General features: G+C 35.7%; 2 protein-coding genes across 7 annotated transcripts; one reads left to right on the forward strand and one right to left on the reverse strand.

Annotated features, from left to right (window-relative positions):
• Positions 1–2,751: 2,751 nt before the first annotated feature.
• Positions 2,752–8,284, reverse strand: LOC125663785 (translation machinery-associated protein 16-like). Of its 5 annotated transcripts, XM_048896159.2 has the most exons (4): positions 8,193–8,258; positions 7,148–7,265; positions 5,119–5,341; positions 2,752–3,714 (listed from the first exon to the last, which is right to left on the reverse strand). In XM_048896159.2, the coding sequence occupies exon 4, from the start codon at positions 3,710–3,712 to the stop codon at positions 3,113–3,115; it is 600 nt and encodes a 199-aa protein (XP_048752116.1). In that variant the 5' UTR covers positions 3,713–3,714; positions 5,119–5,341; positions 7,148–7,265; positions 8,193–8,258; the 3' UTR covers positions 2,752–3,112. The 5 variants fall into 5 exon arrangements, with proteins under 5 accessions (XP_048752116.1, XP_048752117.1, XP_048752115.1 ...); XM_048896160.2 differs by lacking the exon at positions 7,148–7,265 and having other exon boundaries at positions 5,127–5,341; positions 8,193–8,284; XM_048896158.2 differs by lacking the exon at positions 7,148–7,265 and having other exon boundaries at positions 8,193–8,283.
• A 216-nt stretch (positions 8,285–8,500) lies between these two features.
• On the forward strand, positions 8,501–15,943 carry LOC125663783 (uncharacterized). 2 transcript variants are annotated; one of them, XM_048896157.2, is made up of 5 exons: positions 8,501–8,727; positions 9,797–10,060; positions 10,571–10,715; positions 13,159–13,333; positions 14,346–15,943. In XM_048896157.2, the coding sequence occupies exons 2-5, from the start codon at positions 9,814–9,816 to the stop codon at positions 14,838–14,840; spliced, it is 1,062 nt and encodes a 353-aa protein (XP_048752114.1). In that variant the 5' UTR covers positions 8,501–8,727; positions 9,797–9,813; the 3' UTR covers positions 14,841–15,943. The 2 variants fall into 2 exon arrangements, 1 of the variants encoding a protein (XP_048752114.1); XR_008799724.1 differs by lacking the exon at positions 8,501–8,727 and having other exon boundaries at positions 8,763–10,060; positions 14,346–15,124; positions 15,534–15,943.
• The last annotated feature ends 379 nt before the right edge of the window (positions 15,944–16,322 follow it).

Here is a 16,322-nt window from a genome sequence, read left to right on the forward strand (position 1 = left end):
TTACAATCATTATTGTATTTCATTTAACTTAATAAACATCTTGTTTTTCAATAAACTTTTACATTTTTATCGAACAAATTTGAATGTTGTATGAATGAGTAATTAACCGGGGATGCTTTTATTAGTGTATGTGCTGTTTTCCCGCTTGCCGGAAAGGCCCAAGAATATGCACTTGTTCTTGAAAGCCACTGAACAGAGAATTCATTATTTTGTCCATTTTAGTGACGTTCATGTAAATCTAAGGGACCCATGCTACGTGTCTGAACACAAGTTTGGGAATCCCATTACCTGAATCGTAGGTCACGAGCATATACACCTGATATCTATTGATTCTTTCTTTTGTTATATAAAAATCGACTGACATATATATGCTTTATATATAGAATAAAGTAAGCTTTGCTGGAGGTCTTCCTTGAATGACTAAGCTATTCCAGAAACAATTTAGCAACCCATTGTATCTTTTCTATCCAGTGCAATAGTACTCTAAAAATATCAAAGTTGGGTCATTAGTCGATGAAAGGCAAGAACGTAGATGCTGTGTAAACATGTATATGTATTTAATACAGATATCTGTGTGTTCAGTCTTGACCCTCGTTCAGAACGTATTTAAAATTGCTCCATGCAACACTCTTTGACGCCGTTTCTCTCTCAGTCTTGTACATGTAGTTCAGTTTTAGTGCTAGTTGGCATTTGCTTTTTTAAAATCTTTTTTACAGGGTTGGGCGGTTAAAACTGCCCCCTGTTTTAATCAGTGATTTTAACCGTCCCGGTCAATACTCCCCAAGTGGTCAATTGTGATTTAAACTGTCCATTTTTTGTACATTTCTTGCAAAGATAAATTAAGTCTTTGCATTATATGGATCAATTGTTGATTAATATTTTTCATTAAATTGCTTATTTACGTTTCGATGTAGATATTCTATCATCCTGAAGAATTGAAAGGTCATCCCCAAAATTTGACAATTTTTTAAATTGTTCATGTCGTTGGTTATTTTAGTGCTTCATATTTGACCTTGTATCTATATAAAGATCCGAAACTTTTGAATTTCTATATATATTGCTGATGTACTTATATTATTTCGCAGCCTTTAGTTTTAGTTTCGTTTCAAACTTCACCTTGGGACACTGTGACCTTGGTGAAAAGATTCAGTGACGCATGGGTTCTAGATTGTTGAAGCGATCGGTCTATTTATTTTTCTCATAAACAACACAAATGAGAGTTTTCTTTGTCTAAATCATATCGCACGGAAGGCACAGACGTATTCAGAAACAAAATATGCCCATACTTTGAATGAAAGTAGTTACTTTTCCCAAACACTGGTGTTCAATATCGAGTACCTAATAAAATATGCACGAATGTTTGCTTCATGAGCCGATTTCAAGGTTTGAAATAATTTGAGAAAGAACCATGATAAGGTGTCACAAGAATATAAAAACACATTCAATTGTATTACTAAATTGGGTTGCATAATAGTCTTTATTTTGACGAAATGCTTGATAATGAAAGTAATGCAGGGTGAGAAGATGGAAGATGTAGCATTACCAAGGTGAAAAGATATCAAAAATTCCCATATTGATGAATATCATCTATTAAATTCACAATTTTAAGTTTTTCCGTCACATATTATATTCTGATTTATGGAATGAATTTATTTTTCTTGCACTTTAAAAAAAAAAAGAGGAAGGGGACACATACAATATATATATATATATATATATTTAAAAAAACCCAGAATTCAAAAGCAGATTATAACAAGAGGTACTCTGAGCAATGCTCACTAAGAATACCCCCCCCCCCCTTACCCCAATCTCCCAAAGGGTGTTGGTAATAGGTATAAACTACCTCTTTTCTGAGTGTAAAAAACAAATGGCATGACAAACCGAACCATATTGCTACTTCGATGTCCAGTGCGCGTGACCTTTGGACCCTAAAATCGATAGGGAACATCTTCATCCCATGGGTAGTCCATATGTATGATATGGTGACGGTAGGTGAAAAGGATAATGCTTTAGAGCCCGGAAACCATTGCATCTACAGACGGACGGACAGACGTACAACCCGATTCCAGTATACCCCCCCACAACTTGTTGCGGGGGGTATAATTATTGAATAAATGTGGAAACATACTAATATCAGGAAGATTTAGGTTGGTTCATCAAACCATACCATGGAATGTATCGATAACCATTTTTTTTATTTTAAGAGTATGGAAATATGCCAGTAGGATGTTGGTTTTTGTTTTAAGGTCATACGCGATGTTTTCTCTAATATTTTCTTCTTCTCATTTCCTCAATGTGAAGGAAGTCTTTTAAGAGGTCTTGTATGATTTAAGAAATGGGTTTAAATTTTATAGTATAGTAATATTACATGTACCATACTTTGTGTATTAGCCTGAGAAGCTCAGTGGTTAGAACATCTAAAATCAGCAAGGTAAGGCCCACTGGTTCAATTTCTATGGCAGTTACATTAGTGTAGCAAAGAAGGAGAGAAAAATCTTTGCATCAATCAGAGATCGAACCCAGTTCACAGGTTTGCACTATTGTTTAGGTGATTTAACCACTGAGTTAACCAGCCTGATATACAAAGTATGGTAATAATACATTATAAAATTCAAACCTATTTAAGAAGTCATACAAAACTATTCATATTGAGATTAAATTAAAAAAAAAAATAGAAATGTCATAACCGCTACATATGACCTTAACAAAAAAGGTCCCTAAATTGTGAAATACTGCAAGTAAACAAATATAACCTTTTTAAACTGGTTGATTTTTATCATTTGTACTATGCAACAGACTATTCTTCTACCTGTGTGATATCAGGTGTTCAGTAGTATGAATATGTCACTGAAAAGTCAAGGTCACTAGTTTTCAAGATCACTTGCAACCAACACAAAGTGTAAAAATTCCATCATATATAACTATATAACATTTGCTATATGCCAAAAACCAACAGATTTTTTGTGTGTTCTTTTTGCATTATCTTTATAAAATGGATAACAATGCCTCACAGTTCATGAAACACAACTTAAATCCCATGAACAATCAAATTCAGCAGCAAACAAAAGAAGTTATACAAAATCTCCATTGATCACGTAGTCTCGTCTGTTGATCACGTAGTCTCGTCTGTTGCCTGACTGTCGTCCTCCATCGCTTTATCATTGTCCTCCTTCTCCTCCTCCTTTGTAGACTCTTCGACCTCTCCTCCCTCTAAATCCTTAGCAGTTATTTTACTCAATTTAATGTTTTTGACATATTTAATTTCCCCATTCCATGCTCTCAGGAAAGCCAGATTTTTGGCATTGAATATGTGTGGAACTTCAAATGACCCCTCATCAATTTGTCTTTTTTCTCGTTCAATGGTCAATTTGACCGCATTCTCTCTGGAGCTATGGGGATTTCCTTGTCGTTTTCCTACACTTCTCACAATGTCAATCTGCTCTAGTTCCGACTCAAAACGTTGTAAATAATCTTTAACCAGGTGCCCAAGATCAGATCTGGTAAACACTTTCTTTTGGGGATCCAGTCTCTCTTTGAACCAGAGCAGTTTCTCTGCCAGAACTTCCAGTTTCAGAGACGATGCTTGCTTGGATATCTTTACCCTTTCATCACGATTTACTTTTCCTGCCAAATATGCAGCTTTTCTGCTGTTGGGATGAACCACTTTTTCAGATTTTTCCTTTCCTACTTTAATCCTGGGAGTTTTTGGCATTTCTACAATAAAGAAAAGTAGGATGAAAAGGAGCAATGCATTGTACATACAGGTAGAAATCTAATTTCTTAATACAATTTTGTCTGCTAGACATCCATGAGTCCCCACCACATCTCTGGGTAATCACAGCATGATATGGGACTGGGCTCCCTTTGATTGGAGTTTAACTGTCTTTTCAATACAAATAAAATAACAAAACAGCCATATTTCTATTTACTGTATACAGGGAAATATTCGCCCACGTTTTATTTTCGTCCCTTTTGCCGTCGTTGTCACTGGGCGAATTTAAGAGTGGGCGAAGCTGTTTTCTCTCATATCTCTCTATTAACATATCTATGTCTGGGCGAATTTAAAACGGAGCAAAACTGTCTGCAAGTGTAGAAAGGCGAAAATAACACAGGGCAAAAATAACCCTGTATACAGCATATTTATTCAGTTCTTGATTTCATTTATCAGTTCTATCCCCACCCCAGGTTTTATTGTACAATATATTTTCAATTCAAAAATTTTTGTTCATAAAATTGCGAAAATGGGTTATTTTTTTGTCATTGGGAATGGGTCCGATATTCGGTCTAACTTTGAGGGAGTGATGGCCCTGCATGGAAAAGGACTTAAAAAATGATTTGTTCTACTTGGGGCAACACCAAACGGGAGTACACATATACATGCCTACACGGTAGAGAAATATTCTAAATGTACACCGATATTGCCCCACACAGATGACAATAGACAGGGATGCTTTACATCAAGTCATCTGATTTATGATCCAGGTGAAAAAAATTATTTGTTCTACTTGGGGCAACACCAAACGAGAGTACACATATACATGCCTACATGTACACCGCTGTTGTCCTATCAAAGTAATTCATTATATATCCAGAGAGCAAAGACACAATATTTTAGAAGATCTTTTACAATTTACAGTTCACAGTTGTGGAATAATATGCCAGAATTTTTAAAATATTACCCAACATTGGAAACCTTTAAATCTGCTTATCTTAAAGACATTTTTTTCATTTGGGAAATTTAAACCATATAGATTTGTTTTTGATTATTTTCAGTCTTATTTATTTATTTATTCTGTTTTATTTTCAGTTTTAAATATGTAAATAGCATACATGTATGTATACAACATACCTTCATATACTATTTTATATTGTATCTGTATAATACTGCTGTCTGTATATATGTTCTCAGGACCACAATGTAAACTAGTTTTAAACTAATTGTGCTATCCTGTTTAAATAAAGGACATTATTATTATTATTTATTATTATTATTACACCGATATTGCCCCATCCAGATGACGATTGACAGGAATACTTTATATCAAGTCATCTGATTTATGATCCAGGTGATGCACAGAATAAAAGATGTGCATGCCTCTCTCAGTTATAGCTACTTACTTAATTACTCTGGCTGTCCTTGTTGTTCTGTTCCTTTATTTTTGTCTTCCTGCTCCTTTATTTTTGCCCAATAGATCTGCTCCAACTTTTGACTTTGCTTCTCACTGTCTGTTTCTGCTTTACTGGTGAAGTATCTGTACCCTGAAATACTGAAGTGTGATATTGGAACTCCAATCACAAGAGTCAACACTACTGGGTGCCTCCAATTAATGTGCATAGCAGTCTGGAAAAGAAAGACAACTCTTCATTTCTAAAACAGTCCAAAAGTACTGGTGTAAATAAATCTGTGAAAATTTAAAATGCATGCATGCAATACTAAAGCCAAGGCATGGTCAAAATAACTTGCACCATTATTTTATATTCCTTTAAGGACAGTAGGTACTAAAAAAAATTCTGATGGAAATTTGTGAAATTCTGAATACATGCTTTATTATTGCTAAATAGAACGCATATCTGTGATAAAGTGATACAGTTCTCCCGTGTATCCATATCTGTGATAAAGTGATACAGTTCTCCCGTGTATCCATATTAAAATTCAATGCAGCAACAAGATAGCATTTATTTTCCCAATCTTCCACTTAGATTTTCATGAAATTAATATATTTGATGTACATGAATTCACGATTGATTTGTTTATGATGTAGATCATGCTATATCATGAGACTGAGGAACATTTTCCTTAGGTATGATTGATCATTTGTATTTATGTATAGAGAAGTGTATAAGAAGAGCATATGCACTCCAAAATTCAGAGTGTAAATTTGAATACTTTATGAGGATGGAGAATGTAGAGGAAATGCATGAAAAATTGCCCCAAAAACCTTTAATGTAAAAATGCATGAACGTAAAAATTAAAATTAATACAGATTTGTAAGACATTCTAGACTTCTTATCACGTAGCTTTGATCCTATTAATCTCCTAGAAAATGGAACTGGGTCCAGATATTGATGCAAATTTGAAAGGTTAGAAAGTAATCATTTTTTGTCCAATATTTTTGTGGTATTCATTGCAGGGGTGGAAATTAACGGTTGCTCATTCGCCTGTGCCTACCAAATTTACAATTGGCAAAAACCAATAAAGAAGATTGAAAACATGTTATGATGTAGAATATGAAAAAGCCAAACAGAGGAGACATGTGTGGAATCAGGATTTAAAAATTCATTTACAGTAGGTTGCTCTCTTCTAGACCATTTTAGGGTTGCGCTCTTAAAGACAGGAGTCATGATAGAGTGAATGATATAAATAATAATGAAACAAAAAATGGAAATTGCAGTGATTGGGAAGGTCATGCGCCCTGCGCCATAGTCCCATTCAGGTGAAAATTGGCGCATTGAATTATATAATCCATACGCCAAAGTGCGCATTCATTACCGATTGTAACTTACGTTTTTTTTCTCTAGAAGTGAATTGGGTACAACTTACATATTTTTTGTACTTTCGTTTTTAATTCCTATGTATTCTGATACACCGAATCTCATTGGTTGAAGCAATACAAATCAAAATAGATAACCAATAAACTGTTTCCTTTAACACCACGTGCTCGTCTTTCATGCTTATACTTTAGCGTTTAAGCTTCAGAAGTCCACGGACAGATATAGAAACGAAAGAAAGTGAAAAAAAAACAAATAATGAAAGAAAACACAAAGAGAGACTGTCGTTAAATACCAATGGCGATAAAAGCAATGATACCGGGAATTGATATAAAGAAGAAACATTTTCAAGAGCGGTGGAAAAGATTGTGGTCATGGTTCAAAGTTTCATTTAAAACAATAATGTTCCACTGTACATTTGCTATAGAATATACATAGGCCATCCTAATCTCAGCGAGATTCGTCGAGGCTGGATATTTGGACTGACGCCTCTTCCGAATCTCAGACCAGTGTCACATAAAGTGATTTGGGAAATCTTGCCTGAACTTCGGCCACTTGTTGCGATTAAAATGGGTTAAATTGAATTTCTTGTCCGCTTCAACTTTTCGCCTTAGACATCCTATTATCTCCCCATCACAATGAAACATGCATTTCTTACCTTTACAAGGTGCAAATCCCACAGTAATTCAAGTTGGCTATTTTCGAAGCCATTGCAAACGGCCACCATTTCATATTTTACCTTCTCAACACTGAAGAGTTCCGATAGTTTAGAACGCCTTCAAATAGATTGATTAAATATTACACAGTTTTCTTTTTATTGCTTTTAATTTTTATGCTTAAATGCTTTGTACAAAGTAATTGTCAACCAGTAAGTTCTGTATTTTCAATCATAGTACAAATTGTCATGAAGTAGTATATCGGAACTCTCCAGTGTTGAGAAGGTAAAATATGAAATGGTGGCCGTTTGCAATGGCTTCGAAAATAGCCAACTTGAATTACTGTGGGATTTACACCTTGTAAAGGTAAGAAATGCATGTTTCATTGTGATAGGGAGTTAATAGGATGTCTTAGGCGAAAACTTGAAGCGGACAAGAAGTTTAATTTAACCCGTTTTAATCACAACAAGCGGTCGAAGTTCAGGCAAGATTTCCCGAATCACTTTATGTGACACTGGTCTGAGATTCGGAAGAGGCGTCAGTCCAAATATTCAGCCTCGACGAATCTCGCTGAGATTAAGGCCATCCCAATCACTGAAATTGTCACAAACTTCTTACAATTCATGTCATTTAAATATACGCATTATACGGGTCCATGATTTTCAATCTGGGCTCCTAGAATTTTAATGTTAAGAGCCCGTTTGGCTCCTTGGACATTTACCTAAATTTCCATCCCTGCATCGTCAGTGTAAGTGAATCAAGAAATTTGGTACACACCATATTGCGCCCTGTGTTTGGCCACGCAATGCAAGTAAAAGAAAAAGTAGGTAAAAATAGCTAGCTGGAGTAGGTTTAAATACCTAGGTAGATGGCTATAGCTATAGGTAGCTACGTAGGTAGAAATAGTCTTGGGACTGGACCTGTTAAAATCTTACCATTGAGCTTCGCGAGCGTAGCGGCTCTCGAAGCCCAATGGTAAGATTTTAACTGGATTTGCTGATAAAATGTCGATTCGTTTGCTATAAACTAATGTACAAAACAGTTCACCTTTCAATTTCAAGGCAAGATTCATGGAGATGCCCAAATTATAACGTGTGGTATTCCATTAGGATGTACAAATGGAGCAGTAAATTAAAAAACCTAGGAGAATGGAAAAATGAATTCCGGATAGATCCATCGAAGAAAAACCATGGATACTTGATAATTTTAGATGCTTTCTTCAAATACTGATAAAATCTTAGATAACAACATATGAAAAGATATATATTTTTAATAATTATTGTGAATTTTATATTAATTATCTTTAAAAACAACAGTTGAAGATGAACAAGGCACCAAAAGAATTTTTTTTTTTTTTTTTTTTTAAATTTGTAATCAGTGAATTGAACTTCGATTACAAATGGTCCGTGTTACCTGATACAAAAATACTTGCACCGTTGATTTGTATATGTACAGTAGGATATTTAAATGTTGTGTGAAAATGAATACATAGATTCTTTACAAAGAGCGAACTTGTGATCGATATTTAAATCCAAGGTTAGATCAAGTCTCTTACACACAGGACAAATTCTCCTTTATCGAGGTAAGTCAATAAAGCAATAACAGTTTGTTTATTTTAGTAAAAAACTCTCGTGCTGAGAGATTAACTGAAAAATTGTAATTTACAAAGATCCACAAAAGTTAGATATTGAAATCAATCACACTTTTATAGACAAAATTGGCTCAGAAACTTGCTATCATCAGAAATAAATAATATTCACTTCAATCAAGATGGCGGACTGTAACTTCAGTTCAGGTAAAATAGCCTATGACATATATAGGAGACAAATTTGTTTGCTTCCCTTATATATATGAATGTCTCAACAAAATTATGACCATTTTGTTCAAATTTCATTTTAATTTCAAAATTCTTGGGTCATGGATATACTTGCATGTACATGTACTCTAACATAAATTTGGTATTTTCAATTAAATATTCTGCTTACCTACTTTCCCAAGGTAAGGTTAAAGTAGGCCTGGGGGCCACTTACCCACAGTCAAGGATTATTTGGCGGGCTTGTATAAACCTCCTCTGAAACAATAAAGATATATTTTTCCATATCAAAAGTCGATCATAAAACACCACGATTAAAGGAATGTCTGTAGAAATGTCGGAAAGAATTTTTTTGATCCGGTGGACCCAGAGTTTCGGGTATTCACTGGCGACTCCTAGTCGTAATAGCAAGTGACTTTTATTTGAAAATTCCGAAATCAAACACTATTTAAAAAGTTTTTAACGCTTTGCTTACATTTTCATGTTGCAAATATTCTGCGTAATCATTAACTTTAGCTATTGATGAATATGCTTTCTCCTTACTGAATTTTCCTTCATGATTATATAAAAAATTACTGTTGATTTATTTAAAAAATATATGACATGTACCCTTCGTTAACCACCCTTCACATTCACCTATCATCCTCGTGCCTTTTGGCACGCAGGACCTCCACAGAGCATCTCGCTTCATTCCACAACTGTCAGCCAGCATTGGCCCTCTCCATCTCTATTGTGTGCCGCCAATTTAAGTTGTTTTTGGTCATCCGTGCTTTCTTCATCCTTCGGGTAATATAATATACAGTAGTAATGCTAATACTTTTATTTCCTTTAACACCAGAGACAAGTTTGTTGGCCATGATTTGGTTGGCCACCTTCTGCCTGTTGTTGGGTGTCAGGAGTTCTAGCGCTCAATATTCCGGCTGTACAGACACTTCCCTTAATTACCAAGGTTACACGTATACAATAGACCCAACAACTCAACAGAAAGTGTGGTCCCACTGCGGGTTTCCGAATCCTAGCTACGACTACGCCCTCTGTGGCCTGACTTACACGTCTGGCGAGCATTTTCTCTGTGACCCGGATGGACTTTTGACGTCACAAAGTGAGTGGTTTTACTCGTTGTGTTGATCCATAATGATGGAAGATTCGTTTCTTTATCTCTTGTACATGTAGCACAGATAATTCTACTTGATGAATGTGATTTACTGTAAGCCGTTTCTACGATTTTCACAAATCCGTAGTAAAAACTCTGATTTACTTTGGCTGATTTTATTTTTTATTTATTTTTTTTATCAGTCTTTTAAACTTCTAAAATCTTAATATATGAATAAGAACCTATGTAAATCACATCACTTGTATATAGAATCAGGTAGATATTGTAATCCTGTCATTCCTAGAGAAAACAGATTTTGTTACCGATAATCCTCTTGTTGAGTGAATCCTCTTAATCATGTTTCTACAAAAGAAATCCGTGTTTATATATCAGTGATTCTATAAAGAAAGGCTTGTTACAAATATCATGTAAACAATTCAATATATTTTTATATTACATGACTAACAACATTACTATGTGCTATAACAGTGCCAATGAAGATTCTCATCTCATTTACAGTTGATGCTATTGACTTGGCCCTCCAGAACATCCAAACGAACACTTCCACGTTGTGCACTAGTGCTGACGGAGATTCCGAAAGTTTTATCGTGTCCATTGCCCTCATTAATCACACTCGCATAGCAGACCTGTCGTCTGCCAGTCTGTAAGTGATAACAAAACCAATCGTTCGAAGTGTAAATTGATATTCTTTCACTAAAATGATTTAGAACTCGATTTTTATGATTTTTATGCAGTTGTAAATTTCCAATTCACTTTCATTTTTTTGGTGATATACTGTGTTATTCAAGGACTGTTGCATTTATACAATGTTCCTGACAAAGAACGCTCGATTTTCCCCGGACAGTTCCTATTAATCTAAAACAAAGCCAACATTAAAGTTTTGCTTTTAGCATTTCTCTTTATAGTCCTCTTACTACAGGGGCTAAGCCCGTTTTAGGCCCAAATTATTTGATAACATGGTATCGCAGAGTTCGGGGCCCAAAACTGGCTTAGATCCTGTGCTGTACACATTTTAAAACATTTACATTCACTGATCTTTTCTCTTATATTTCTTTTGAAATCGACATTACTTTCATCATAGACAATGACTACATCTTTGTTGCAAACTAGTTCCATACGGTTTATCTTTTTCCGCAATGCTAGCTACCTTCATCACCCGATAAAACAAAGAAAGCATGTTATTATTTAAATAGAATACATTTAGGAGGGTATGAACAGCGACGCTTCACGCCGGCAGATTTCATAAAGCGCGTTACCGTCATTTCACCCCAATATGCTAAAATAGACGTAAGTTATATAATTTATCAAGATTTACACGCACATTGTTTTGCAACTGCAGCGTGTTCATGAGGAAATGACTATCGTTACAATTTGTAGAAATTTCAACGGCAAAAATATTAGAAATTTTTATTGGAAATATTTTATAACCTGCTTGGTCTCTATGAACCGTCACGATGAATGCGGTGCAGTAGTTTTATATAATTCGAGGTTTGAAGCCCGGGCAGGTCAAATCACGTAATAAATTGGCAAAGCACGTTGTAGCAAGAAACGCTTCACTATACCATCGAACAAAGGCAGATAACTCAAATATTGATAAATCGATGATGCACGATACTATGTAACTCCCTCAATGAGAATAAAAAGATTCAGTAGACACTGGGCTGTGCGGAACAACATCAGATAAAGAAATTGTAAAATTCCTATATTCAAACTGCCTAATGTTCTGTCGTTGGTCATAAAATATTTACAATGAGTTCAGAACGAAAATGCATTTTAAAACAATTAGAATTCGCTTGTACCTCTACAGATATTTTATATATATATATATATATATATATATATATGAAGCACTAGAATGACCAACGACATGAACAATTGGTGGAATTGTCATAATGCAATATAATGCAATATAATGGCCAATTCCAATTGTTCATGTCGTTGGTCATTCTAGTGCTTCATATAATTATTTCCCCTGACCATTGTATCATATAGATCCGACAGTTTTGAATACTCAATATTGTTGGTTCTTCAGTGCTTTGTATATATATACATATATATATATATATATAAAGCACTAAATAATCACAACTAGGTACTGAAAATTTTCGCCCCAGCCCGGGGTCGAACCAGCGACGTACGGCACCCACCGCCTAGCAAGATTGTCAAACCAGTGCGTAAGTCCACTCGGCCACAACGACTTCAGCACCCGCCGCCTAGCAAGATTGTCAAGCCAGTGCGTAAGTCCACTCGGCCACAACGACTTTGAAGTGGTGCCGTACGTCGCTGGTTCGACCCCGGGCTGGGGCGAAAATTTTCAGTACCTAGTTGTGATTATTTAGTGCTTTATATATTAATTAATTGATTTTCACATGTATCGTTTAGATCCTAGGGGTAAACGTAAGGTTGGGTGTTATAATTGTTTGTTTGTGCTTTATATATATATATATATATATATATATATATATATATATAATAGAATATGATTTATTTCCAAATTAGGGCCCTCTCGGGCATACAGCATACATGATTGTTATATAATCGATGATGCAACGAACAGAATTATGCAACGAACGATTATTGCTTTGATTCAATAGTTATTCGATTTCAAATATGTGCATTGTAATGAAGTTGAACACGAAATAGCACAGAACATTATTATACACTGTAACTACCCGATACCTCGGTAATGGAATCTCAGGTTGGCTTAGCTGGTGATATGTAATATTATCTGTCTCATTCCGGTTTATGATTATTCGAATTCCCTTTCCGCATCTACCCTTTACAAAATTCAAATCGCGATAAACACCCTTGTGTGCAAGACACGCTATCGGTTTACTTCGAAATTTTTCTCATTTCCTTCTCTTTTCTGCGTGGTTTTTTGACACGAGAATGATGATAAACATGCAGGATATGAACAATGAATATGAAATAAGATATCGATATAACCGATATCTAACAGCCTCGTTTCACGCAGCATTGGTAACGGAATGAATATGAAATAAGATATCGATATAACCGATATCTAACAGCCTCGTTTCACGCAGCATTGGTAACGGATATAATTTTTCTTTACATTGTCTTTGTAGTTGTATCAACAATTGTGGGGAGCTGCAGCCTGTCACGAACACCTCAGGCAGTTTGCTATCTGACGGACACAAGACGGCCATTGCAGAAAACTTTGGTGACTACCTTAGGACTGGTTGGGGGTTTGGCTCCTGCGGAAATGACGTACTTATATTTTACGCCCAGGATTTGGACAAGGTATATACGCGGTACATGGAACACAGATAGGGCCATGTAGTTCACTATCGCCCTATCTTACTATTCAATGAAGATCGATGATACAATGATAATGGCGATGAAACTATGGCACAGTGATGTGATATGACGCAATGACAAAATACTCTATCGTGTCATCATGCACTCGCGTAATCACCATCGTGTCATTGTCATCGCATTTATCGCGTGATCGTCATCGCAACATCGTCATCTCGCTTTCGCATACCATCTATCTAGATGACAGGATTGAGCAACAACATGGAAATCTACTTCGCAAGAGCCATTAGGGTTCAATGTGTCAATCTGACATGCAAGTAAGAATAAACTTTATGCAAACTTACGACCTCACGAACTTGAGGTCTACAAGAGAGTTTTCAAGTTTTAAAGATGTTCTCAAAATCCACAAGGATAAAAATGAATAAATATACAGTCAAGTATCTTCAAGTCGAATTCGTTCACATTTGTTCAGAACACGATTCTTTGGTTGAAGGTGGGATAACAGAGACTTTTCACATAGAAATATATACGAAGTCTTCTTACAACCACAAAGGTACAACTAAAGAAAATACTACTATGCAGAGTCCTTTTGCAATGTTGAATAAGCTTGTTCATACTGATCCGCATAACCAGGGTTGTACTTATAAGGAGGGATAACACGGACATGGATGGAAAATGGAGAATATGTACAATATCATTTTGAAATTGAAAACTTTTAAATTACCTTATTGATTAAACATGCAGTTTTAGTAGAGAGTAATCCGGGGGGGGGGGGGGGGGGGGGGGGGGGGGGGCTGGTAGATTCCAACAAACGACCTACAGATATTGCTGATATTTATATTTTCATAAAGGAAGTCAGCCATTATGACGATATGTTATTCATCCTTAAATATATTGTTACATGTTGAAATTCACAAACATCTTTTTAAAGAAATTTCACACATGTCCTAGTATGATAACCTTTGATAATTTGTACAGTTAATTCTCTGTATCATAGGTTCATGTAGCAGTTGGATCAAAGGCATCTGGTCTCGTAACTTCCGACGTCATAAAATCCATCAAGGAGACATTTGCGTCATATAAAAACAACGGGAGGCTCGCGGAAGGGCTCCTTGTGATAGCCGAGAAACTGCGCACCACGCTGCGCGGTGTAACCCCAGCCCACGTGCTTCTGATCCTGAACATGATCGTTGTAGTGTTGACGGCTGCATTCCTCGTCTTCTTCCTGCATCTTCGATCAGTGGAATTTAATGTTTGGGGTCGGGAGGGACTTTGGAAGATCCCAGAGTACCTTTGTTACTTGCTGTCTGGAGTTTGGATGATAAACGGACTTCTGTTCGGTGTTATTTACATGTCTAACAAGGCGCCATATTGGGCAACGTTCTTTTCCGGAATAGTGGGGCTAGCGTGTATCATCATGTACATATTTGAAGAACAACTTTTTGACACGTATTCAAACAGTGGAACCTACACGTTAAACGTTACGTCATAATAACAAAGTAACTAAATTAATTTTCCACTGTAAAATTACCCAGTATTTAATGAATTTAGATGTACATGAGCATATCTTCATAGATTTCACACCATTTAGCTGCATGTGACCTTTAACTTGTAAAATTCACTTGAGTTTTTAAAATCAATGTAATGTATGTACATTTTAAAATTATATTACATGTATATATTCAACTAGTTCTAACAAGTTTCTGGTAATTTCAGAATTCCTCGCACTTCTATCAATCCGTCCATTTTAGTTCAACTTCTGATGAAAATCGGTTCGTTGTCTGTTGTTAACTTTTCATATTTTCGACTAAAATCTCTTAGCCAATTTCAACTTTATGTGCCACAAAGCATTCTTGTTTTTAAAGAAACTATTTAAGCTCAATAAATGAGGAAATAGTGGAGGTGAGATAAGACATTCTCTTCTCAAGAGCCACTGCACTAAAGAACCAAAACTTACAATAAAGCTTCCTTACATAGGGGGATTTCGAATTTGTTATGATCCTCAGGGTCATGGCGGGGTGACGATTGCAATTCTAAGTGTTACAAGGTAAAGTTAGGAAGATCCTTATAGAAATCTTCTGAAGAACCACAAGGGTACAACTTGTAAAATCAATATGAAGCATCTTCCTTTAGTGTACATTTAAGTTTGCTGGTACTCAAAATACGACCCAGAAGAAACTCGTAGTACTCTATCAGTCAATACCAAATATGTCCATTTTAGGCTTTCATGATATTTTTACATGCAAACGAAATGGTGGCATATTTTCTGAAGCACCCTTTACACATAGTTGTCCCAGTATTCCAAACTTTCGAGTCTCATCCTAATACATGCATATGATTGATTGGTGAGTAAACATAAACATATCTGTTTAGGTAGATTAACTCAGATTGACGCTGTGGCCCCTGGACCTCTGTTAGATGTTTTAACATTTTCATGATATACAGTGTACATACACATGATATTGTAATATTTTTTAAATTGTCAATTCACCTGTAAACATCTATCTGCATTACTCATAATTATGTTTAATATCCATTTACATGGGATGCTGGTCATCCACTGTCTTTGCCTAAATTAAACAATTTTAAACATTGCATTATGGTTGTTATCATGGTGCTGTTAAAATAAACAAATGAAAAATAGCCTCGAAGTACGATTTACGACGAACACCTCATGGCATCTACATGTCATGAGAATCTAGACTGTAATTTTCTACCTCAGTATTTTGAAACTGAAGTGAAGTCACAGTGCCGTGCTTAGCTCACCATGAGCTCGGCGATCACCCGTTCTTGTCATCAGTGTAAATGATTCAGATTTTCAGCTTCTCAAAAACGATTGGACCAAAAATCAAACTTGTCACAAACCATCCTTGGGTGAAAGGAGTTAAAGTTTGTTGAAAGGCCACACCCTGCTACAAGGGCAGATTATAAGAATCCATCACGAATTATCTCTGTGGGATTAGAAAAATCTAAC

This window comes from Ostrea edulis, chromosome 1 (genome assembly GCF_947568905.1).
Source record: "Ostrea edulis chromosome 1, xbOstEdul1.1, whole genome shotgun sequence".
NCBI lineage: Eukaryota > Metazoa > Mollusca > Bivalvia > Ostreida > Ostreidae > Ostrea > Ostrea edulis.

Bases quoted from the DNA above. Each gene is read 5' to 3' on its own strand.
- LOC125663785 (XM_048896160.2), bottom strand. From the start codon at position 3,712: ATGCCAAAAACTCCCAGGATTAAAGTAGGAAAGGAAAAATCTGAAAAA.
- LOC125663783 (XM_048896157.2), top strand. From the start codon at position 9,814: ATGATTTGGTTGGCCACCTTCTGCCTGTTGTTGGGTGTCAGGAGTTCT. The intron at 10,061-10,570 runs GTGAGTGGTTTT...TCTCATTTACAG, and splicing joins TGGACTTTTGACGTCACAAA to TTGATGCTATTGACTTGGCC. The intron at 10,716-13,158 runs GTAAGTGATAAC...TTGTCTTTGTAG, and splicing joins GACCTGTCGTCTGCCAGTCT to TTGTATCAACAATTGTGGGG.